Source organism: Panthera leo, chromosome A1 (genome assembly GCF_018350215.1).
Source record: "Panthera leo isolate Ple1 chromosome A1, P.leo_Ple1_pat1.1, whole genome shotgun sequence".
NCBI classification, from domain to species: Eukaryota; Metazoa; Chordata; class Mammalia; order Carnivora; family Felidae; genus Panthera; species Panthera leo.
This window is the reverse complement of record NC_056679.1, coordinates 233,101,368-233,127,423: the sequence shown is the minus strand read 5'-3', so window position 1 is coordinate 233,127,423 and position 26,056 is coordinate 233,101,368. Positions and strand designations below refer to the sequence as shown.

At 45.7% G+C, this 26,056-nt stretch overlaps 1 protein-coding gene across 8 annotated transcripts in view; it reads left to right on the top strand.

The window, feature by feature from the left end:
- Positions 1 to 26,056, top strand: part of ADCY2 (adenylate cyclase 2) — a 412,867-nt gene that overhangs the window by 194,764 nt on the left and 192,047 nt on the right. For all 8 annotated transcript variants that reach the window (XR_006206545.1, XM_042953381.1, XM_042953369.1 and 5 more), the window contains exon 4: positions 15,540 to 15,689. Coding sequence is in view for 7 of the 8 variants with exons in the window: in XM_042953381.1 (XP_042809315.1) it covers positions 15,540 to 15,689 (150 nt within the window). In the remaining variant the exon portion in view is untranslated. The remainder of the gene's footprint in view (positions 1 to 15,539; positions 15,690 to 26,056) is intronic.

The window sequence follows — 26,056 nt, the reverse complement described above, 5'->3', positions numbered from 1 at the left end:
TTAGTTCAGCTGTTCCTGTGGGTCTCCTGAAATCCCACTGGTCCGTCCCGATGTGAGTATCTGAGGTTGGTCTTGGCTCAGCTCATTAACCTCCTCCCATCTCTCTCCCCTGACCGAACCCCAGCGCTCAGCCTCAGCTGTATCCAGGCTCGTGTTCTTACCCTCCAAAGACAGGGTTATCTCGCTCCAGGTCGGCGCCGGGCCCCCCTGAATGAGGGGAAGGGTGTCTTTCCTTTGGTTTAAACAATTACACTACACCTCACATTTTTAGTTTGAATAGCGAAGCCCACCTCCTGGGAGGGAGGAAGCACATCCTCATTAACATTAGCCATCATTCCATCCATTATGTTCTCAGCTCTTCTCTCCACGTGAATTGTTTCTGTTCTGGCAGTATTCGAGGTTAGTCATCTACGTCTTATCCATCCTCAGTTTCTCCTTTCGCGATGCACAACGTATTCCTCTGGGGAAATTATTGTAAAACTATAATAACTCACAGACTCTCCAGGCATGGGTCCCGGGCATGTCCATATCTTTTTAAAATGCCAGGTGACTCTAACGCACAGCCAGTATCAGAACCTTCTTCAGTGAGCTCTTGTTTGGAAAGCACTTTGGTGAAGCCTTATCTTGCCTTTTCCATTCCTAGAGACAAATCAGAAGAGGTCTTTGTATGGCAGTTACAATTGCAGTGGGCTTTCAAACGGAAGTCTTCAGTTCCCTAAACGGAGCATAGTTGGTGCCTGAAATTTGCATGTGTATGCGATCATGATGTTTTCATTAGATTCACCGTAGTTCTAAAAGATGGCAAAAGTCACTTACAGAATCGGGTGTGATTTATGGGCATTACCAGCTGGGAAATAGTTGGTTAAGAATGTATTTAAATCTGTGGCTGATGGAGTCAGGGATAAGTTGATATTAATTTGAAGAATGATGTTATCAGTCAGAAGATGTGTCTCCTGGGGAGGCCCGCCTACAAAGGTACAGTATGTCCACCTGGGAGCATGCACCCCTCCGGGGAGTAGCCCTCCGTCTGGAGAGCTCCGAAGTGTAATCTTGTTAGTAAATCAAACTTTGCCAAACTTAGGAGGCAGACTTGCTCTAACGAAAGTGAAAACGGATGATGTTTAAACCCAGGGAGTTCATTTCCTAATTTGTCATTAGCGGATGACTGTTGGGTAGACCAGATAGTTGTTTCAAACTACCTCCCACCTTCTGCCTCTGTAGCAAGAAACTGCCTTATCCAGAGGTCACCCGTGAGCACGGAGATAGCACAGGTGACGTTTAAGGCAATGTCGCTTGACTCTTCTCCATTGTAACTCTCCTGAAGAGCCATTTTAGATATTTTTTCCCAACTAACGGAAAACTTACTACCACAGGAATACTGCATATCTATTTAAGTGACACATGCATGTCCGTCTATTATGCATTTAAAAAAGTAATTTTCTTTCCTTTCCCCATGAAGCAGTGTTCTCCTTGAGGGTGCTATGGCCCCCGGTGAGAATGCATCAGTTTCTGCAATCCTTAGGTATGCACTCCATTGGGAAGATGCACCAGTGAGGTGGGCCAGGTACTAGAATCAGCTGACAAGAGGCCATCTGTTCTGGACAGCACTGTTTTCACCAGAGACTGGCCTTTTTCTGTGCTTCCAGAATTAAAATCTTCGCCACCCACTCAACCCCCTCTTTTTAACACATATCTTTTCTTTAGATGTTTTCGTTTACCCAACAGATCAGAGGCAAATCTGGTCACCCTAGGAGAGTTTCACTCTCTTTCAGGTGACAGCACACATACTGCATTTTTTCTTTCCAGATTAGCTCTGAGAGGACAATTCTGGGTCCAAGTTCTTCATGCCTGTCCAGATACCATTTGCATGGATTTGCTGAACATTAGGTGTATGTCGAAGCAGAAGCCTGGTATTAGGGATAACATCTTCCAAAGCGATTACAAAGTTTTATCTCCAAATACGAAAGGCAGAAAAAGAAGTTTGATCTGAAGCCAAAATTCATATTTAAATGTAAGCTCCATGAGGGGAAGGATTTTTGTCCTTTTTCTCAAAATTACAGCCCCTGCACCTTGAACACTAGTAGTCCCTCAATAATATCTGTTGAATGAAGGGACATATTTGTATTCAGTATTTGAATTATGATCTCTCCAATTCTGCTGTGGTGAAGCATGTGGATATAAGGGATTATATTCATTCATTCAAAGAATATTCACCAAATACACATCATGATAGACCCTTTACGAATTACCCAATATATACATAAGGGAAGAAAGAAAGAAAGGAAGAAAGAAAGAAAGAGAGAGAGAGAGAGAGAGAGGAAGGAAGGAAGAAAGGAAAAGAAAAGAAAGAAAGAAAGAAAGAAAAGAAAGAAAGAAAAAGAAAATAAAAGGAAAGAATAAAGAAAAGAAAAAAGAAAGATGGTGTCCCTGCCCTCGTGGATTGCAGAGAAGAGTAAGACACACGGGCAATAAGCAGATGGATAAATACAAATGATTACCTTTCTTGGGCGAAGTAATCTTGGAGGAAATCGCTGGGCATAGCGCTGGTGAGTAACAGGGAGACAATCAGAGAACATGCCAGAGAGGAGCTCACATAGAAGCCACAGGTCAGAAGGATGGTCCCACATGGGAAGAGGGGCAAGAAGGGGCTTTCTCAGGCCAAGCAAGCTGTGTGTGCAAAGGCCGTGGGCCTGCCAAGACACACAAGTTGGAGGACCCCAAAGGAGGGTGTGGTACCTGGAGTGGAGTGGGGGTAACACATCATTAGAAGTTGAAGATGCATTGGGGCAGGTTGTAGATGGAGTTTTGCGCAGACATTAAAGTGGAGATGCTTTGAGTGCTGACCTCACGAGTGAGATCGGGGCTAGAGGTCTGCCATTGGGGGTTGGTGCCATGTAGGTGGGATTGAAGAAGCCAGGTGCATGGATGACCCTGTGAGGGAGAAATTGGGGACCCAGATGGAGCCCTGGAGAGTGTCACATCTGAGTCAGAGTGGGGGAGTCTGTGGGTCAGGCGGATACCAGGGAGCGTGGAGCTCAGGAAGCCCAGAGACATGGGGACTCTGGGCTGGAGAAAGTGACCAGCTGCTGGTGATGCGGGTGAGGGAGGGACTGGAAGGGGCCAGTGACTTTGACAAGAGTGGCATCTTGGAGTTGCTACATAGTTAGAAGTGGACTATGGAGAGTCAGGAATCAAAGAAGTAGAAAGAGCTCAAGTAGACAAGCCTTTAAGAGTTGGCCACAAAGGGAGAACAAGAAATGGAGAAGAAGGACGGGTTGTGTGAGGTAAGAGAGGGGACTGTGCAGTCAGAAGCACCCTTGCCTGCTGTTGGGAGAGATTGATGACACGGAGGAAGTTGGGAATGAGCTAGAGCCTGGAATCCCCGCTGCCTGGAGACCATTGATAACCCAGGTGATGGTCCAGGTCTGTGTGGTTTTCCTGAGCTCAGAGGCTAAAAACTGTTTTGCTTGCATTTTGTGGAATTTGGTTGTCATCGAAACAAAGCCATTTCTTAATGCATATTCTTAAAATCAAATTGTTTTCACCCGTTCCATTTCTATTGCCATGTGGTCCCGATGCCTGGCACTTAATTTTCCTCCTCGATGTCTTTCAGTGCAGTGATTGGCTGTAGAAATTCTCGAGCTGTGAAAGGTATGCCCTGTAGCAAGCCCAGCATGTTAATTTCCCTGTTGGGAAAACAACACAGGACCACCTGACCACGGGAAGCTCCACGCTGCCTGTCTCTTCTCCTTTTAGTGTGAAGGCCGATTCTCAGACTATTCTGTCTTTCTCAAACATTCGGTAAACTTTTTTGCTGCTTCTATTTAATATCATGCTGTAAATAGTCTTGTTCAAGCATAAAGAAAGGCATTGCGGTGTTTCTCGAATAGTCAAAATACATTATGAGATACTGAATCTTGCTCTAATCGATGAAGGCCTGGCTTATTATACGTGATACAAAACAAAGGGAGAATCATAAATTGTCAACTAGGATTTCCATTCTTTATTTTGGTCCTTAAAAAATTAGTACCTGTGGGGGCGCTTGGGTGGCTCAGTCGGGTAAGTGTCTTGACTCTTGATTTTGGCTCAGGTCATGATCTCTCGGTTGGTGAGTTCGAGCCCCACATCGGGCTCTGTGCTGACAATGTGAAGCCTGCTTGGGATTCTCTCTCTCTCTCCGTCTCCCTCCTTGTGTGTGCGCACTCTCTCTCTCTTTCTCTCAAATAAATGAACTTCAAAACAATTAGTGACTGCAGACACTACTCATCAAATCATTTTATTAACCATTAAATGATTAATGATAAATGATAATCGTTAAAAATCATCTTGGTTTTTTAGCGGGCAAGTTTATTTATGTAATGTGCCCGCTGGAAAATGGAAGTGAAGATTTTTAACTTTTTCTACTTGTTCTTTGGAGTTCTAGTAGCCTTGGATGGGTTTATTTCCTCCCTGGCTTACAAAACTTCTTCACACCCTCAGGAAGCATGTTAATTCATCCCAGAAATGCATTTAGACTTGGAAACACTAGCATTTCAAAATATGATCATGACAGACCCAGAAGAGGGTCGGGGCTTTCTCTCTTACTTTTCTTGTAAGCTGAAAATGTGTGTGTGAAGCTTGCCGTCTGGAAACCTTTGTAAACCAGACTCATGGGGTAGAGAGCAGATCCCTGCTGTTTGTCACGGAGGCTTGGGGAGGAGGGACCTGCCATCGACAGTGACACATGAAGACGGTCTTCTCCTTCTCTCACGACATGACATGTTTCCAGCTTTTACCCCAAACGATCTCCCTCTCATGTAGTTCCTGCATCAGTGAACGTGAGAACTAGGTACCCAAGCCAGAAACGTGCTCCTTCCTCCCTGCCCAGGCATCAGTCACAAAACTGACACAAAGAGGACTTTAAACCTATAAAAGTTACCTACTTTGAGCTGTATCTCCTAAAAATCTGCGCAAAGATACATTCAGATTGGGTTTTTTTTTAGGAGAAGCTAACACTATTGTGTAAGCTCCCAACAAATCTCCTATATTTTTGGTATAACTAAGCATACCTTTTCAGAGCTTATGAAGGAGAAAATAAGCAGCAAGGGCATTGTAATTTTAATAACACTTCCAGTTGTATTTAACAAAATATCTATTTATTTTGTTGAGCCTGTGGGTCATCAGTGATGTGGTTTCCCAAACTGTGTGCCAAGGCACCCGCTGGGGTGCCTCCCAATATTTTAAATTTTCAAGGGAAACATAGCAACCCTCGGTATCTGGCAGACACTGTGCAAACCACAAACTCACGGTAGTTCATGGTTTCAACGTTAGATGACACTACATTCCTTTCATTTTAAAGCTGGGATTTGGGCAAGCATTGTGACGAAAATTCAAGAAATCAAGGCAGAACAGAGATTGCGAGTGGCAGTGCTGAATCGGAATCCAAGGCTTGTGAAGTTACGTGATGCTCAACCAGCTCAGTGGCTACTGAGGGCCCAGAGTAAGTCCCTGGGTCTTCTAAGAATGAAATAAAAACATTACATTTTATTTCAGTATCTACTTGGGGTTCCTTTCCCCAATAACTACTAGGTTGTGAGGTCATATACTCAACTCTTGTGGACCTTACTACTTAACAAACAGTACTTTTGGATATTTCCTTTGGCCTAGGAAATGCTATGAAAGATTCATGAGCCACAAAGAGCATTGTGAAATAGGAAAATGTGGGAGCCTCTGCATTAGCGGTTTCAGTGGTTAAATTTTGTGTGCAAGGAAAATTTTGTAATCATGTTGGAAGAAGTGTGTTCGGTTTATCAGAAGTCTTCCTTCAGCCACAGCACTCTTCTCTTCTCATAAAGACAGCTAGCTGTGAGCCCCTATGATGGCGGAGCCTGTGGTCCCCCCAGAGCCCGGCAGCTACCGCTGGAATCTCATTGCCCAGCTCATGACCAGCCTGCTTCTTAGCGCCTGTGTTTGTTTGTTTGTGCTGTTGACTTTTCTTGCTGGTTTGTTTTATTGAATTTATTCCAATGAAGTTGATTTCATGGGGAGGAGGTGTAAAATTTACTTTATCGTAAATGAATGCTCAGTAAAGGCTCCTTGAATGAGGTGGTTTACTGAATGGATCATCTCAGTTCCTGGTGACCCCTCATTGGCTTTGTGTGGCATCTCCTCCAAAGAACTATCAGCCCCAAATTTCTAAGGAATGCACGTTTTAACTTTTGAGTGGATTCTCTGGTAATTTATAAATAATATGACTTTAAAACTCCTATTATTGGTATCATTAATGAAACCTCTGAAGTTTAATTTGTAGTAGGAATTTTTTTTTTCCTAGTCACAGAAGCCTTCAGTGTATGCATCCAGGAAGCTATCTCTTTTTTAAATGATTATTTATTTTTGAGAGAGAGAGAGAGAGAGAGTGAGAGAGAGCACACGAGTTGGGGAGGGGCAGAGAGAGAGAGGGAGGCACAGGATCCGAAGCAGGCTCCAGGCTCCGAGCTGTCAGCACAGAGCCCGACGCGGGGCTCGAACCCACCAACCGTGAGATCATGACTCGAGCTGAAGTTGGGCACTTAACTGACTGAGCCACCCATATCGTTTTTTTTAATTATAGTGTGACTTTGTGGAACATTTTTTGTCTTTACTAAAAAGGCCATTCCCCTTCAAAGTAGACCTTGTTAATCACAGTGCTCCTTGCTTCTCCTGTATTTGGAGTCTTGTTTTTGCAGGATTTTGCAACCCATTGCTTAGTTGGGAACACACCTACTGTTATCACGTTTAATTTCATGCCCAAGATTGGCCACGCCATCCCTGTGGTGCTGGGCCTCTACCCCCGGACCATTGTCCCTCTGTTGTCACATTACATTTGATACCTACGTTTTGGTCTGTTTACCTTAATAAGATGTCCTCTTGGCCAATCATAATCAGAAGGGTACACTGTGCTTGGTTGGTTTAACTCTAAATTTACCTAGTATCGTGTAGGTTATAAACGGGATTTAAACATGCCACAGTGCGAACTCACATAGACCATCAGTGCAGAAATAACCCCGCGTATCCACCAAAGGCATGCCTCCCTTCTGGCACGCTGTGGTACTTGAAAGGAAATAGTGATCTCACACATGCACCACGAAGTAGGATGATCATTTCATCTAGAACTAAGCTGCATGGATTGACATGCCTCATAGCCTTGGTCACATTCGTTAGCCCAATCCAAACACCTGTTGGCTTTTAACTTTTCTAATGAGTGGATGTAGATCAAATATAGCACCTATAAAGTGGTGATGAATGAAGAGAATTTTTTATGGTGTTTAAACGAAGCCAGATTTCATGGGTTCAGGTTAATTAGATGATCTAAATTGATGAAAGTCTAAACTAACGTGTGTTAAGGTTTCTTCTTTGTTTTCACTTTTAAGTTCACTGGAATCGCCTGAATTAGGCAGATTGTGCTGTATCGCTTGGTAAAGATCCTTTGGAGAGCTGACTTAAGGCTAGTAAAATTTGGGCTTAATTAGTACACAATTACATGTTTCTAAACTTTTGAAAACCATTGGGATGTAGCACTTAAAATGTGTTCTGTTGTGCATGTGTCTTTACATATGGGAGAGAGAGTTTGGGAACATTCAGAGACCTGCAATTCATAGCCCCTTGGATGATACAGGACCATTTGGTCCACTGAGTTTCTGAAATAAGCATAGTAGAACCTCATTGGGATAATTAACCTTTCAACCATTTGAACTCCCAAAGACCAAGATGATAATGATTTCTATTGGATATTAGCAGAGGTATAAATTTCAGTTTATCATTGATTCGTTGATTAACAAACCATCAGGTGTCACTGTGTGGTTTTAGGACCAGACAGACATGAGCCTTGTCATGAGGTGCTCTCAGAGTTGGAGGCAGATCTCTGTTGACACTGAAGGAAGCAGGGAGAGAAATGTCTGGTAGCATTGCTCTGGAGAAACAGCCAGCAGAATAGGTTACAATACAAAGGAAATGGGAGGCCCCCCTTTGGATGCCAGGAAAGTTCAATGTGGGTTCTAATAGTGGTGGTTCCCTCCTTCTCATACAACTTACTTGTTTGGTCTTCTGTCTTGCCATAGTGGAGAGGAGCTAAGTGCGAAAGCTAATATTGTTCCATGCTCTTGAAGTCAATGGCAGAATAGACAAGAGAAGCGTCCTCCTCCATGGAAAGCAGAGTGAGCTGTAAATCTTGATGGAGGGAGGCTAGTGTAGTCTTTTCCTACAGAGTTCAGAACATTGGGAACTGTGTTTTGTTTCTTGTTTGTTCTTCTAAACTCTTAATTGAGCCAGCCCTCTCCCCATCGATTTCACATTTGTAGACCCTGAGCTGAGAAGCACAAGTTTGGCTTTCTGAGCAGTTAAGTCAGCACTCCTTTCTTGGGAAGCTGCATTCTTGATGACTTACACTCGTGGGAGGAACTTTCTGTGAAGGTCTTGAGTATCTTCTGGGCTTATCTCTTTTCTTTGGCTTGTAATGAGCTGGTGGCCCATGTGCTTCTGAGGCAAGCAATGGTCTCAAACATCCCCCCAGTTTTATCGACCTGTAGTATTGGACTTGAGCCCTATCTATATATGAGATTCTTTATCCTTCAGCCCAAATGTGGCTGGGAAAATAACACAATGTATGCTATTCAAGAAGACTTAATAATAACCGATGTAACATGAAAGAGAATAGACGCTAAGAGTCACAACCAGCAGCACTGTCTGTTTCCAGGGGTCATTTGCGCAGGAAATCAAATTGCATTTGCCCCCCCCACCCCAGTTTTCAACTCCAGTCTTTAACTCCGAGCCCTATAATGCCCACCATTGAGGTGGTAGGTCTCTCAATTTTCATTACACCTTTCTGTCTCAGTCTGCTTGGGCTGCCATGATAAAACACCACCGATGGGTCAGTGCAAACTACAGATATTTATTTCTCCATTTTGGAGGCTGGGGCATCCAGATCAAGATGCCTGATGAGAATGGTCACCAGGATGGCACCTTCTCCCTGTGTCCTTACGTGGCAGAGAGAGAGGGGGCTCTGGGCTCTTCCTGTCTTTGTAAAGACACTAATCCCATCAGGGGAGTTCCAACTTCATGACGTCCCCTAAACCCGAATTTCTCCCATGGGCCCCATCTCCAAACACCATCACATTGGGGGTTAGGGTTTCAACATATGAGTTGGGGGGACACAAGCATCCAGTCCACCACACTTCATTTCTGACTCCTATTCATTTGGAAGGATTTAAAATTAGATTTCTAACACGTGACATCAGGATCACTGGATGTTATTAGCCAAAGCACAGTATTTCTGGTCAGCACTAAATGATAACAAGCAGAAATCCTGAGACCAGGGCCTATAGCAAATTTAATTCTTTGGGGGTCGCAGGGAATGCTAAGGAGATGGCATTGGGATTCTCCGCAGCCATGTTTGAGAGCTCCGTTAAGGAAAATTCTACCCCATCATTTTCTTCCTCAAGCGAGAGCATTGTTTTATTTAAGCCATATTTGATGCTTATGAGATGCAGTGAGCTTGCTGAATATTCATTTGCAGCTCTTTTCATCACGTTCTTGTATTCCTTTTATTTTCCTTTGACTTCTAATTGGTGTTTTTGCATATTTATGATCTGCTTTGCCTTAAGCTGATGACCTGTTTCAAATGCAATAATATCCTTTCTGCTTCGACCCCTTGCTGTTAATTCATGGAGAAGTCATGTCATTAAGTGGTGGTCACCCACTCATTCCCAGGAGCCTACCCTCAGCATTCGTGTGTGTGCCTTGCTGTCCTCTGTGGACGTTGTAGGTTGCATCCCCTAACGTAAGATTAAGAGTGGGCATATCGAACTCTTTAAAATGCATTATATCTCGGAGTCACCAAGTTTCTGAGTGGTCATCTGAGCCACGTGGTAATTTCTCAGATGTTTAAAGACAGCGAACTCCACACACTTAACTGTTCTCTTTCCGAGTGAGCTACCCCTTCAGAGCCTTTGCTCTTGGTCACATGATCCATTAGGAGGAACCTGACCCCCAGGTTACTTTCCTTTGAACATACACAGACATGCCAGCCCCACCAGCTAAAAGCTCCACGGACAGGTGGCCTCCAAAACACAGCCGCTTAAAATAACTTCGATGATGGAAGTGCTTTACAGCATAAGATACAGATGCTTTCTAAAGGAAAAAAACTAGGCGCTTCTTACAACGTAACACAACTCTTCAGAGATACCTTCCCCACACCCTCGTAGAGGGTGGGATCTTGCTGGATGAAGCTGTTTGACCCTTATGAATTGGGGCGGTGTGGCATTGCTCAGGGATCATCCGGAGAGCCTTGGCTGGCCTGGGGGCCTGCCCTCAAGTGTTCGAGTGTTTTAGACCGTTTCTTTGCCTATGAAACGAAATAACAACACATGTCCATCCTCCTGCTTGTTTTATTTTCTGGATTTTTGCGAGGATGAAAAGTCGCAAGGTGTGTTTGGCTTGATCGGTTCTGAGTCGCTGAGCAGTGTCGCAGGACGACCCCCCTCATGTAACGGGCAGGTGGGGAGTGGGGAGTGATGCAACCCGGCTTCTGCAGACTCTGGTGCAGGGGCCATGCTCCATGTCAAGGCCTGCTTTGACTCTTCAGGGTGAACTTGTGACGGCTGTTTTCACCCTAAACAATTTGTTTTCTTCCAAGACGGCTCGTGGGAGGCCAAGTTCTCTCTCCTGCTTCCTGACAGATGTAAAAGTAGTTAAATGAAGGAACAGGATGAAAGAAGGCATCACGACGGTGTGATGTTATAAAACAAATCCAACATTGTGAAAATAGGGTTTTTTATCATGTGTTCTGCCTAAGAGGATTCTGGAAAATGAAATGCTGGGATATTATTTTTGAAAAGAAAATGTTCACTGCAGCACTGCCTTGGTGCTCCAGGTTTCATACGAAGTCATTACACGAATGCACCGTTTGGAACGAAAAACGCTTTAGGACATCGATCACATTTGCAAATTTGTGTCGTTATTAAAATGCCAGGGCCAGTTCTATTAATCTGAAGGGTTCAGTATTTCAGGATGAAACCATGTATCAGAAAATTTAATTTAATTCATTTTTCCATCAGAAAAGTATCGTATTTTACTTGGCATTAACACCCTTAGTTGTTTATTTCTTAAGCATTTCCCTGTGCATAGCCAAATAGAAGTTGGTGAATGCATTCTTTCCAACGATCTACAGCCCAGGAAGCGTTCCAATTCTGTGTTATTTGAAGCGATGCGACATCCAGAACGCATGGCTTTTCCTTAGGTTCCGTGACGATGCAGATTCGCCAACACACTGTGTCAGGCAGAGACCAGCGCTGGGAGAGCAGCCACACCGGTCTTTAGAGAGCCTCTTCCTTCCTCAGACAGACAGGCTCCCCTTGTAGAATGTTGGGGGAGCTTTCTAATCAGCCAGAAGTGTCTGCCTGGTGAGCCACACCGGCGATGGGCAGGGGCCCAGCAGGCCCGCAGGAAACCCAGGCTTCAGCCTACAACTGCAGTCTAGACGGGATCACTCGAATGCTGGAGTGAGCTGGGGGGACGGGTACCTGGCCCCGTGACAGTCGCGCAGGGTGGCTGTGCTGGCCTGCACCGGGTGTCACGGCGGAGGAGACAGCGGTTCCCAGATGGGCGGAGGTGGCCTGTTGCCCTCGTGTCCTGGTGTGTGGGAGGAAGAGACTGCAGTAATCAATGAGTTGTGACATTTGTGGCCAGTGGTTCCACTGAGACCAGGGCCTCCATGCAGCTGGCTGTTCAAAACGGAAGTTCAGTCGTCCTGCTGCTTCAAGTGGGAGCTGAGAGCTTGGGGTTGACTGGCCTGAGTAGGGTGGCCACGTCCCTCCTGAGGGGAGCACAGCCTCAGCCATGGGGAGGGGGTGGTGGCAGGGACCAGAGATCCCCCCCCATCGCAGGGCCGTGGGGTGGGGCAGCCTTGCCATTGGACTAGAGCCCGCCCCCTGCCCTGCTCTGGGACCAGGAGAATGCAGAAGGGACAAACTGGATCCTCAGAAGAAAACAGGAGAAGGCAGGGCTCGCCATCCCGGTGGGTGGCATCAGTGTCCCATTCGTGCATCTTGCTGAGGGCAGGGCTCCTGGGGACAGGTGATGGCATCATCCGGCTCCGTTGCTCACATTTGGTACTCATTTTGGAGGAACGGACTTCCTACAATGTTGACACTTTTGCTTGGAAGGCATTTTCTTAAGGAGAAAGAGGCCAATCCCTCGTAGATAATCACGAAGTTATTATTTCAGCGGCGCCTCTTAAGGAAAAGAGGGTCGCAGTCTCGAATTCTGAGCGGCCTGGCTTGCGTCGGCTCCCCTCCGTGTCCGCATTCTTCGGTGCCTGGTCCTTCAAAGCGAATCCAGCAGGGACCAGCTTCGGAGAATCTTTAGCAAAGTAGACGGTCGTTGCGCAGGAGCAGGGCGCGGCGGGGCTGAATTATGGGCGCGCCACCGGGCAGGGCGCCGGGATTGACCCCGCCGGGGGACGCGTCCTCTTTCCTGGCACGCCAGGACATCCGCCGGCTCCGCCCCGTGCTCGCGGGATTGACACTGGCGGAGGTGACGTGCGGAAGCGCGGAGAGCCCCGTGCGGCCAGGCCGGCTTGGGAATGCCCGCGAGGACAGCCGCCCGCCCTCCCAGCCCCGCTCTGGGCCGCTGCTCACCCTTACACACACGTGACCAGCACACGTGCCTGTCGCTCAGATCACATGCCTGTGCAACGTTCACGGGGTGTATCGCACAGAGACGCACACGCGCGTGTCACGCAAAGCCACACGTCACGTGCGTGAATCGCGCGCGCGGCATGCACACGGGCGTCCCAGGTGCCGCCTGGGTCCTGTACCACACACACAGATACGTCACCCAAGTCACATGCAGACAGAGACACATACGTGTCGCATACATACGTCACACGTACCGGTCACACACGCCGCGCGCATGACACGCAGGTTGCACCCCCCTACTGCGTGCACACGCATGACAAGTGTACCGCCTGCGCACGTAGCACGCACACGCAGGTTAATACTCCACCCGCCCACGCCGCTGGAGGAAGAAGACCTGCGGATGTGTGACGGCACATTTCCGGGGCCGCGGTGAGAGCGCGGGTGGCTGTGGGAGCCGCCCGCCTCCAGGACTGTGAGGCTCGTGGGCCGGTGGGCTCCTGGAAGGCCCTTCTGGTCTGAGCTGCCCTTCCCCTGCTCCTGCTGCAGGGCGTCTGTTTATTCGCAGGGAGAAGCTCGTCAGACCGTTCTTCCCATTTCTAGTTCTGTCCTGCTGTCCCCTCTGTCCCCAGAACGGCTTCCCCAGGGCTTGCGGAGTCCCGCCTCCCACCCGTGTTCAGAACCTGCTGAGAGTGAGGAAGCCGTCAGGTGGACAGAGAACGGGACGTCTCCTTTGCTGCCGTTACCACTGTTTGCAGGTGCGGCCTCGGATCTGGGCCGCACGGTCCTGGCACCGCTCCCCTGAGTTGCCCCAGCAGGGGGACTCGTGGGTCCACCGGCTCCGTGGGCTGAGAGGAGAGGGGGGTGAGAGAAGGCCCCTGGGAGGAGCGGAGACTTAGCCCATGGGGCCTGGATCCTTCTCTCAGCCTCTCTAGTCACGTGAGCAGTGGGACCCAGAAGCTCTTGGAGGAGAAAACAGGGCTTTTGGAAGCTGGCACCCTGCCTTTGTTGGTAGGGCCATTAGCACCCTATTTGGGGAGCCACGAGGCCGTGTGGAGGAGGGGGTGTTGGGCACCTTATCCAGCTGTGGCCGCCCATCCTCTGACAGACCTGCGGGTCTTGCCCTAAACACGTAAGGGCGAAATCCGTGCTAATCCGTTTTGTATATCACTACCGCCTGCCCTGTGTCTGTAGTGTGTTGGATAAGAGCACACACTGGAAAGACAGTGTCCCACACTTTGGTGAGAATATAAGTGAATATATAGTGAATATAAGTGAGAATATAAGTGGCGGGGTGGCTCAGCCTGTTGGGCAGCCGACTCTGGATTTCAGCTCAGGCCGTGACCTCAACGGTTCATGGGTTCGAGTCCTGCAATCGGCTCTGTGCTGACAGCGCAGAGCCTGCTTGGGATTCTCTCTCTCTCTCTCTCTCTCTCTCTCTGTCTCTGTCTGTCTCTGTCTTTCTTTCTCTCTGCCCCTCCCCTGCTCTGTCTCTCTCTCTCAGAATAAATCAACTTAAAAAAAGAATGTAAGTGGAATGTTCCCTCAGAGCAACTTCACAACATGTATTAAAAACTTAAAACCAGTCGTGGCTTCTGACTCCATGCGTTTTACGAATCGACCTAAGGGAAAGACGAAAGAAGCATGAGGCCAAAACGTTGTACGTGAGGGTGACCACTACAGAATTATGCAGATGCAAGGAATATTAAAGTAGATGTCGAACGGTATGGATATAACTGATGTATTGTGTAGTCATAGACCTGAATGGTAGCTAAGCATTCGAAACCCTGTTTCCACAGGATGCATGTGCGTTAGGAAAAAAAGCAAAAGTAAGACACTGCATTCAGAGTGAATTCGGTCCTTTTGGAACAAGATAGAGGTGTTGGCAAAGCAAAGTTTGGCCACAGTTTGAGAATGCAGAGGGTCATGGGGCGGGGACAGGGACATAACGGACAGCGAGGTGTGCTCCCTGGGCAGAACTGTCACACTGTTCTTTTTAGTTTTTCTTTATATTTTTCTGTCCCCCCCCCCGCCCAGTTTTGGTGGACATGAATTTTTATCATCAAAAGACGAGAGACTTCTATGGTTTAAGAATCTGCCATATTCCTACCTCAACAGAGGATAATAGGGAATATCACTTATCCAGGCTCAGGGAGTACAGCGTTGGTGATCAGCAGCCTGGATCAGTCACCTATTAATTGAAATAATGCTGTGTAACAACCGCAAAATCTCAGCGGCAGACAAAGTAGACTGTCGGCTGTCTGGTTGTCTCTGCTCCATGAGTCTTTTTTGGAACCAGTATGTTAGCCAGGTTATGTTTTTTCTGATGAAGCACAAGAGAACCACTCAAAACATTGCGGGCCAGGGGCGCCCGGGTGGCTCAGTCGGTTGAGCGTCCGACTTCGGCTCGGGTCATGATCTCACGGTTCGTGGGTTCGAGCTCTGCATCGGGCTCTGTGCTGGCAGCTCAGAGCCCGGAGGCTGCTTCGGATTCTGTGTCTCCCTCTCTCTCTTCCCCTCCCCTGTTCATGCTCTGTCTCTCTCTCAAAAATAAATAAACATTAAAAAAAAATTTCTTTTTTAAAAAACATTGTGGGCCATCTGAGTCTGGGCTCTGACACCCAGTCACTCCTACTGAAATCACATGGCTGAGCTTAAAGACAAGGGAGCGACTGCAGCGTCATCCGTCCAAGGGCGTGGATCCAAGAAGGGGCTAGAATCCCTGAAGGTGATGGCTGTTTCTTTTAAGCAGATAAAAACGTTAGTTTGGAAACAAATAAAATGGACTCCCTGCCGAGCCCTCTCTTGCCGTTGCTAACGTGGATTTTGCCACTGTTGTGTTCAAGAGGTAGGAACGCTCGCCCTACTGAGAGGCTCTCTCTGTCTTCTTAGATCCTGGCCAACGTGATCATTTTCATCTGTGGGAACCTGGCGGGAGCGTACCACAAGCACCTCATGGAACTTGCTCTGCAGCAGACGTACCAGGACACGTGCAATTGCATCAAGTCCCGGATCAAGCTGGAATTTGAAAAGCGTCAGCAGGTAACGTGTGTGTTTCAGTCTCGCTTCCCCATTACTTGAGGCATGATTAGGAGGATGCTGTTAGGCTAATACTGTTAATACCGTTCACCCATCGTGGGGCATCAGAAAGAATCTGGAGCAGCCGACTGCCCGCGCCCAGCCTTGGGCTGGGTGCCTGGCGGAGTTAGAGACCAAAGAGCAGGGATGGCGTCTGTAGACCCAGCCCCGGTGACCTCAGGATCACCCACGTGCGAGCGTCCCATCAGCGGCCATCATCACACGGATGGGGAAACTCCAGTAGTCATTATCATCATCATCAATGACGCTTTGTCGAGACACTCACTTGAACGAAAACACAGGGCTCTGATGGCGTCTGCCCCAGCCGAAATCTGAGCCTCCTCCCTCCGCGCCGTCACAGTGCTTCCTACAGTGCCTACCGTGTAGTCCACGCGGGAGGAAATAATCAAAGTCGTTCCTGAGGGAGGTCATGGGAGTTGAGGTGGAGGGTGCAGCAGGGAGCTCGCTGTCGTGACTGGGCCTGTCCCGGGGTGACCGTTGTGGGGGAGGCGTGGAAACGCACATCAGAAAAATACACAGGTTACGGCAAAACATCGGAAGAATGAGAGAGGAAGACGAGTAGGAGGTGTGGCGAGCAAAGCCGTGTGTCATCAGGGACGGTGGAGAGCTGGTGAAACAGATAGGCTTTGGAGGGGAAACCATAAATACACAAGGGGCCCTGTATTTAATATGCTTAACTTCAGGTGGCGGCGGGGCATCACGTGACTGGCTTTGTTTTTCTTGGGTTTATGTATCTGTCACCAGGGACCCCAGTCCCCATGTCTAAAGGTGGTGGTTAGCAGGACTCTGTGAATACCCCACCTCACCTGTCAGAGAGCATTCATCACCGTGCCTGTGCTGGTAGCAGTCAGTATTTGGGGCATGGAAGATGTTTCACTATTATGTGTTCAATGGTACCGAGTTAGTCCATTCTATGAAATTACACCAAAATGTATCACGGTAGCAACAAAAATGTGTATTTGAGGGGCACCTGGGTGGCTCAGTCACTTGAGCATCTGACTCTTGATTTCAGCTTAGGTCATGACCAGGGTCGTGGGATCGAGCCCTACGGTTGGCTCCGTGCTGAGTACAGAACGTGCTTAAGATTCTCTCTCTCTCTCCCCCTCTGCCGCTCCCCCCCACCCCCCCCCCCCCAAAAAAGCATCCTTTAGGTTTTGATGCTAAACTTTTGTGTATAGACTGATGAATAGTGATCAAATTCCTCTTTGAAAACAGCAGGTTGATTTCACTTCATCCACTCAACAAAAATTGACTGAGCACCTAATTTGTGTCTGGCATGATTCTAGGCACCAGGATACGGCCATGAACGTTGTATTCTCACTGGTATCACTAGCAAATCTCACAGTTAAATTTTAAAAAGCATTTTGTTACAACCCATATAGCAAAGGTTTCCAGTAACGAATGTTTAATTCTTTGATATCTATGTGTATCAAACTCCGGATTCAACATTAAGAGTTATAGACCATTGTTAATTTGGGGCTGTTATCCAGTATATTTTCATATACTTGTGTCCAGTAACATTTTAAATCTGGGTTCTAGAAGATTCCACAGTTTCAACAGGCAGCACTTAGTGTTCATGATTGTTTTCTCTGTAGATTTCAAACATTTGAGGATAAATGGTTTCCTTTCCCAAATAGTAGCGACTCTATCAGTTTGGTTCTGACAGGCATATTTAACTTTCTTTTCCATCACCTCCAGAATCTACTTCAAAATCGCATGAAGGCTGAGGGAACTGAAATTCCAAGTAGACAGATTATGTAACCTAATATTTATAGTACCAGCTTTGGCAAAAGCAGTAAGTCAGGCTACTGACCTCATCTGCACTGCATACTTCTCTGAAGAGTCCCTGAACCCCCAGAACCAGGTGTCACTCTTGTCACGGTGATCTGTGGCCTCTGAGTAGTCCGGTGGCCATACTTGGACCTTAGGTAGCTCAGGAATTAGAGCTATGACATCTTGTGTGTTGAGGCTTTATGGGACAATCATGAGAGGTACTATAAGGTATTATAAGGACATTTACTAGTTTTTTAAAAAGGGACCTTTTAGAGAAGAGGGACACTTTGAAAGAAGAGTAAGACCTTGTGCTAAAGATGCCTAATAAAATATAATTTGACACCACAAATGTGTTTTGCTATTGATGTTGGGAGTCAGCTCCCAGGGTCTGGTGCCCAGAATGCAGTACTTTTCTTGTTAGGGCTTTGGAAAATATGTTTCTAGAATTAGAGTGAATGCTTACACTTTTTTGAAACTGGCATGCAATTAAGTGGGAACAGAATCTTCTTTTAGTTAATAAAATCAGTAAGACGTGATCTGCCAGATATAAGGAAATACAAAAAAAAAAAAAATTAGCCAACAGCAACCTGTATGTCCTTCATATAGAGGGTGAGTCCGGAGACCATGAGTCCTGGTACGGCCACAGACCAAATGACAGTCCGAGGGCGCCACGTGTCCCTTCCTGCCCACCCTTTACCACAAACCACCTTTGCTTCATCCACAATCACCATGGCAAATGGCAGTACTCTTCAAAGTGCTTAATTCAATGATAGGGGTGGATGCTGAGCAAAAGAATTTGTTTCAGCATCTATTAGGACAATATAAATGCCATCCATTCGAATATTCTATATTGGCAGTTGCCTCAGTGGGAGTTGACACTCCCAGAGGCTGAGTGGCCGCCATCTTGGATAGTCACTGGGCCTGTTTCCCAGCTCACCCACGCTGACCTCGGGCCTTGTTGAGATAGGCCAGTGTCAGGCGAGCCCAGCAAGCCCCCCTCATGCAACCTGCTGGGGGCTGTAATAGCTGATGCTGTTGGGAGGTGTCTAGGAATTCTGAAACCTTTTCAGCATTGCTCAGCTCTTTACTTTCTTTCCTTCAAATGTTGTGATATTTTTCCTAGATGCAAATGAGATGAATTTTTAGAGACTAAAAACCATGTTTGAATAAAGTGACTATTTGTGCTATGAGATTGGGGGAGAGGAGAGAATGAAAAATGTTAGCAGAGATTTTTCTCAGAGTTATATTCTTGCCCTAAAAGTGCTCTCATATAGAAACACTGAAAATTATGATTTTTTCACTAGGTGGGAAATGTAAGGCGTTGCATTAGCACCGAGGCCACCTTTAGGCCTTTCGACTTTTTTCTCAAGACTCACATCCTGCAGGAAAAGCCTCAGCCATGTCTTGAGCACAGTTTCAGTGCAATAGAAGGTTCTTTATCAAACCTGAGAAAACAGCGGGTGTTTTTCCCTGGAGTGTGTAATAGACTCTCAGGAATTGATAGGAGCCAGATTCAGAACAAAACAAGAATTTCTCTCCTAACCGCATGGGCAGTGGAAATGAATTTTGCCTCTGAAGTAGTAAAAACTGTATTTTCTTTTTTTTTTTTATAGAAAGAAAATAAACCCTCTTCAACTTCTATGTTGTCTTTGTTTTAAAGTGGTGTAACTCAAAGCGTTTTTACATGGTCTGCCTTCATCTGGAACCACGCTATAGATTGAATATGACAGAATTACGCATTCTAGTAGAAAATACTAGTCAAGCGAGGTATGGACCCCTGATGAACCTAGATCTGTACCCCAGGTGGGGGTTTAGTGAACCAGTAGGCTTTCTGGCTCTCGTTGGGGGCAAAATTGGTTTTCTTCTCTGCAGACATCAGTGAAATGAATAACTGATCCTTTTGTGTTCATGGTTGAATAATGAATGTGCCCATCTTTATCCTAATATGATAGCAGGCCCCATTAGGGCATTGCTGAATGTATTGTGTAAGTCATTTAGGATGCCAGGAAAAAGTGTTGGAGATGTTTTAGATTTGGGCTGCTAGATTTGGCCCTTTTTCATGAGGGAAAGGAGACAAGAAGTAACTAATTTTTTTTTTTTTTTTTTTGCGTCCTCATAATGTGCCTGGTAGTCTGTTTAGTACTTTGACGTATCCATTCCCTAGCTGTGCTGTAACAAATTACCATAAACATAATGGCTTAAAATAGAACAAATTTATTCTCACACAGTTCTGGAGGTTAGAAGTCCAAAATCAGTCTCATGAGCTGAAGTCAAAGTATTGTCACGGCTGGCTTTAAGGGAGAGTCTGTTTCCTTGATTTTGAGTTTCTAGAGCCTGAGTGAATGCCGTGACTCCTAGCCCCTCCCTCCATGTTCAGTCTCAGCAGCGTAGAACCTTCCAGTGTCTCCACCTCCTTCTCCCTCTCCCCCTCTCCTCTCGAACTCTCTGCCCTCTGATTCTCCATGTACTTTCTTCCCTCCATCTGCTCTAAAGCCACTGCTTCCTTCTCATAAGAATAATCCAAGGTAGTCTATCCACCTCGGGGTCCTTAATTTAATCCCACTGCAAAGCTCTTGGTTTACCATGTAAGGTGACATAGTTAGGTTCTGAGGACTAGGATGGGGACCATCCTCTTTTCAGGGCCATTATCTAGCCTGCCATCCTCTTTTTTATTTCTGTATCAACTCTCTGACCTAAGTCCTTTTTCCTATTTCAACCAGGTAAAGGAATTGTCCAAATTACTTATCCAAGTTCACTCGGCTAGTCAGCGTGGCCTTTTCTGCCTTTCATGTTGGTTCTTTGCAAGTTCGTTTCAGCGATCTCTGAACATAGGTTAGCTAGAGATTTTCTGAGGCATGAAATACTTTTTTTTTTTAAATTAACTATGCCATTCATCATTACTAGTTAAATAAGAAAGCCTAAGATAATACCAAATGTGTGTCTGATGTGGTCACTAGGTAATGAGTTGCCGGGTTAAGTGAAGTGTCCTCCATGAGGGTGTCGGGTGTCAGGAAGTTCTATGGAAGGTCATTCACACCATGCAAGGAGCCACCGTGTGAAATCTGTCTGTGGCTTTATTTCCCTACTGTGGCAGAAGGGCTGAGAAGAGAGAGGGTGCACTCTGGAGGCAGAGCTTCTGAATTGAGCTTTTTTTTTTCCTTAAGAGAGAGAGAGAGAGAGAGAGAGAGAGGCAGAGAGCATTAGTGACAGAGTGGCAGAAAGAGGAAGAGAGAATCCCAAGCAGGCTCCGGACCATCAGCGCAGGGCACAACGCAGGGCTCACGAACCGTGAGATCATGAGCTGATCCGAGATCAAGAGTCGGATGCTCTACCAACAAAGCCACCCAGGCACCCCAAGGTTGTGTTACCTTAGTGTGATGCTGGTCGCATTTCTTAACTGCTCTCTTAGATTCTCTCACGGAGGTTCATGTGATCCCTTGCCCAATTTAACAAACAGTTTTCCCAGCCTCTAAAATGGTGTCCTGTTAAGAAAGTGGTCAGTAGCCGGTCTGGCCATTGAACCCTGATGATGCAGGTGCACTTATATTAAACAGCAGAAATCAGCTGCCGCCCTGGCTGAGGCATTGAGCGTGAGGTTGGCGGGAGGGAGGGGTGGATGTGGCCATGCCATCCCCGGAGTTACCTTCTCGTCCATTCTTCCTTGAGGCAAACAGAGTGAGCAGAGAAATGTTGGATAATTGGTGGATAATTACCCCGGACACTCTTCTACCAGCGTCTTCTCACCAAGTTCAGAAGTTTACTTTTTACCCCGGGGAATGGATGGTGTGAGTCAATCCCAACTCATATTACAGGACTTATTGTTTCCCTCAATTTCCTTCATCCTAATAGGAGCTTTTAGGCAGAGTCCAGGCTGAGGCATGTCAACCGCATATGCTTCTTGAGGGAACCAAATTGGGCAGAAAGAGCCCAACAGAAGTTCCAGCCAGTGAGACATTGTCACTGCCATTCCTGAAGAACTAAAGCAGTAAATTTTAGTGTCAATGTTACCCAGGACCTTTGGGTAGGGTGGTGCATCCAGCAGCGACAGCAGAACGTGAGAACCCCACAACATCACACCCTGTGTACGGTCTGGTTCAGATACGCAGACCCTGCTCTGGCTTTTGTGTCATCAAAGATTATTAACTACACTTTCCTCCCACCCGGGGGGTGGGTGTCTACTTTTTTTCTATTTTATTAAATAATCCCTGTAGAGTTTCTATTTGGTGTCCCTTCCTTGATGAAGTCATAGCTTATATTGTGCTTGGTCACCACTTCTGTCCATTTTATCAAGTGATAGATTACACAACTTTCCCTTTGGCATCTCTCGCTCAAGGGAGAGGTCATAGCTCATACAGATGCTTATCACCACCTTATTCTCATCGCTCATTAGTGAAAGATGGAATCACGTAGAAGACCACACTTCCTCGTCACGTGAAAGTTGGAAAAAATGGAAGAGTCACGGTTTCATGAAAGGGCTCTCCTCACCGTGTTTGCCGTTTGAATCGTCAGATTGAAGTTAAACAATTGGTTTAATGGTTTGCACCATATTGTATCATGTTGACGATTTAAATTCTCTTGAAGCTCAGATGTTATGCCTTATTGAGAAATTCCAGGGCAAGGTATTCCAAGACGCTGCATTTCACCATGAGCCTTTTACCCAGTTCCTTTAAATGAGAAATGGAAATCGATTCCAGAAAAAAAAAATATATCAGTGACCCTCAAATCGTTAAGCCTGAAATAATTTCTGATAAGTCCTTTAGTTCAAATGGTTGAAATCAGTACATATTTTCTAAGATGACAATGAAGGCCGTGTTGTGAATGTGTACTCTGACTCCTTTAAGGAGAAAGCAACGATTACAGATCCAAGACTACGGGGAAAGAGGAGGGATTCATAGGAATCCCTTCGAATGTCCATGCCTAATGAAGACTACCACTGCAGGGGGTTAGTAAATAGTAGCTCACAAAAATAGCACACTTTATTTGTTCACTCTTTAACAAGTCAGGCGTTCTGCTCTAAAGGAAAGAAACTAAGGGTTACAGCAATTCATTAAGCAGAGATCCTTTTAATGAATTGAATATATGCAAGTGTCTAGTTCTATCATGACAGTAGAAGAGCTACATGGTAAAGTAGAACTCTCCAGACGTTTCCTCTATGTAAGAAACGTGAGCCAAACTCCCAGCTAATATCTATGCAGAGTAAGCATCTCACCTGTCTTGTTGGGGACACACCTGGGAAAGAGTTCTGTTGCTTCAGATTATCACAAGCTAATCTCTGCTGATAATATAAAAGAAGCACAGAAAACAGAAGTTGCACCCTAAGCAGAGCATCTGGTTCTGATATTTTGGGCCTCTGGGAATTTTTAGTGTTTCATGGAGACCGCCTACTTTTTATACCCTGGGATGAAATATTTTGATGCTGGCAAGATTGTATAATAGGCAAAGAATAATCTAGTGGAAAGACTCAAGAAAGTTCTACCTCACTTGATATGAGTGAAATAAACCCAATCGAAAGGAATTCCAAAATCAGTCCTTCTGGTTCCATTATCCATTCTTCTGGTATTTGTCACATACAGGAGAAGATGTGCATTTATTCCAAAATCAAAGACAAAATGTCAAGTCTCTTATGATATTTTTCTTCCTGCAGATGAAACCACAGATGGGCCACTTAACTGTTAATAGAGGGAAAAGGCACTTTATGTCCATCAGCATGGGGCTGATTTAAGATGTTAAAGTTATTGAACCTCTGTGTTTAATAATTTGTTACCATGAGCCCAGTCATAGATAAAAAAAACATGTCATGTGGCATTAGTGATGTGCTTATTGTATTGAGGCACCCATGGATGTTCATACCAAATTAACGCTTAGGACTTACGAGTTTTTTAATTTTGTTAATTGCATTTGTGTTTTCAAAAGGTGTTATTGTTTGGATTTTTTTTTTTCTTTTAGGTTGTCTGGGTGTCCTCAGAGTTTTAGGAAATTTTGTTCTAGGGCTTTTCTGGAAGAATCCTTTAATCTGCTTATATGTTAGGAACCATTTGATATATGTAAGCTGCCAGATGTGAAAATTCCTCCCAGAGACCTGTGTTTTCCATAGATGTGAAAGCATGTACAACTATATGCTTTGCTCAGGAATGAAACCAGAGGAGCATTGGGGTAATGATATGCACATAAAGCCGTGCATAGACTATTAAGTTAAAATAATAGTTTTTACATATATACTCCCATTAAATACAGGATCATGAAGACTGTGGAAGGCACTAGCTCTCCTATCTATCGAAACGTCTACTTCACAATTTTATCTGTGATTGTATGTTATGTGCCAAGGGATTAACCCCAGAGAATAGAGTAATACCTGAGATTTACGGTCCCTTTTGTCTTTGGGCTTAAACACCAATGAAAGGAGACATGATAACTTACTAAATGCATAAATTTGATTAGAAGGTGCAAGTTACTGTGGCAAAGTGTAATGGAGAAGGCAGAGCGGCATATCGGAGCAGGCATCAGGGAGGCTTCTCTGGAGAGGTGACGTTTGGACTGAAATGGTATTGCAGAAGGATGCAGCCCTCTGATACTTTGATGAAAATGCTCTAAACAGAGGGGGCAGGTCTGCAGGGTCTTGAGTTAGAAACCAGATTGTCCTGTTTGAGGAACATCAAGGTCGGGGGGACAGTTGGGTAAGAGAAGAGAGTTGGAGACAGAGACGGGAGCCAGACCACACACTTGGCCTTGTAAAGTATGCTGAGGACTTGGAATTTTATTATACACTGAATGGGAAGGCACTGAGGAGTTTAAGTGAGGTAGTGAGATGAACTGGTAACATTCTTAAAAGGATCTCTCTGACTGCTGGTGGAGAATAGAGGAGGAAGGAGCGTTAGCAGAGGGACAAGTTTTGGGAGTAGTCCAGACTAGAGGTAAGAGTAGCTTCGGTCACAGTGGACAGATGCAGGGTGTATTTTGAAACTGAACTGGTAGGAATTACTGTTGAGTTAGGTGTTGGATGGGAGAAAGATAAAATAAGAAAGATTCAAAGCTTTGAACTTGAGCAGCTGGGTAATGGCTAGTGTGCCACTTATAAGATGTTAAAGTCTTTGGGAACAACATTTATTGCAGGTAGTGGTAGAGTTGAAATCAAGAGTTGAGTTTTGAACAGTTAATTTTTTTAATATGAAATTTATTGTCAAATTGGTTTCCATACAACACCCAGTGCTCATCCCAACAGGTGTCCTCCTCAATGCCCCTCACCCACTTTCCCCTCCCTCCCACCCCCCATCAACCCTCAGTTTATTCTCAGTTTTTAAGAGTAATTTTGAGATACCCATGATAACGTCCAAGGGGCAATGCCAACCTATAGCTTTTACATGAGATCTGGATCTGAAAATGTAAATTTGGAAGTCATCAACATACATTGGTATGTTGATATACCATATATACATATATATTTTTATATAATATATATATATTTTATATATCTATTTTTAATTTTAATGTGTATTTATTATTGAGAGACAGAGTGTGAGTGTGGGAGGCGCAAAGAGAGAGGGAGACACAGAATCTGAAGCAGACTCCAGGCTCTGAGCTATCATCACAGAGCCCGATGCGGGGCTCGAATGCACAGACTATAAGATCGTGACCTGAGCCAAAGTTGGACACTTAACTGACTGAGCCACCCAGGCACCCCAACATATATTGGTCTTTTTTAAAAAATTTTTTAAATGTTTATTTATTTTTTGAGACAGAGAGAGACAGAGCATGAACGGGGGAGGGTCAGAGAGAGAGGGAGACACAGAATCCAAAGCAGGCTCCAGGCTCTGAGCTGTTAGCACAGAGCCTGACGCGGGGCTCAAACTCACGGACCGTGAGATCATGACCTGAGCCAATGTCGGACGCTTAACCGACTGAGCCACCCAGGTGCCCTTATATTGGTCTTTAAAAGACTAAATGAGATTTTCTAGGGAGAACGTGATCAGAAAATATTAAAATGACCCAAGGCCAACCCTGAAAACACACCAACGTTAGAGAAAGAACAGAAGGAGAGGACTCAGCCAAAGTCACTGAAAAAGATCACTCTTGTAGGAGAGAAGCCAGAGAATGTGGTTCAAGAGAAGTAAAGGGAGAAAGTTTAGGGGGGACCATGGTGAACTTAGCCAAGTGCTGAAAGAGAGTGTCAAAGAAGTGATCACCAGTCTTGGCAACATGTTCACGGGTGGCCTGGGCAGAGGGATGGAAATGACTGAGCTCAGGTAGGGAGAAAATAGAAGGTGAGGAAGTGCATGCATTGAGCATGGACAGCTCTTTTGACACATGCAGCTGTAAAGGGGAGCCAGAAAGAGCCAAGCAGTTTGTTCGGGGAAGGTTTTCTTTACCCAAGATGGAGGCCAGTGTTGTATTATGTATCTTCTATGGCATCTCTGCGAAAACATTTTAATAATTTCTACTGTATTACATTATATGGTTTTCTCAATGTCTTTCTTTTATTCTGAATCATTGATTCCCAGGAAGTGAGGGGAAGAAGGATTGATTGATTTTTCCAGAAAGGC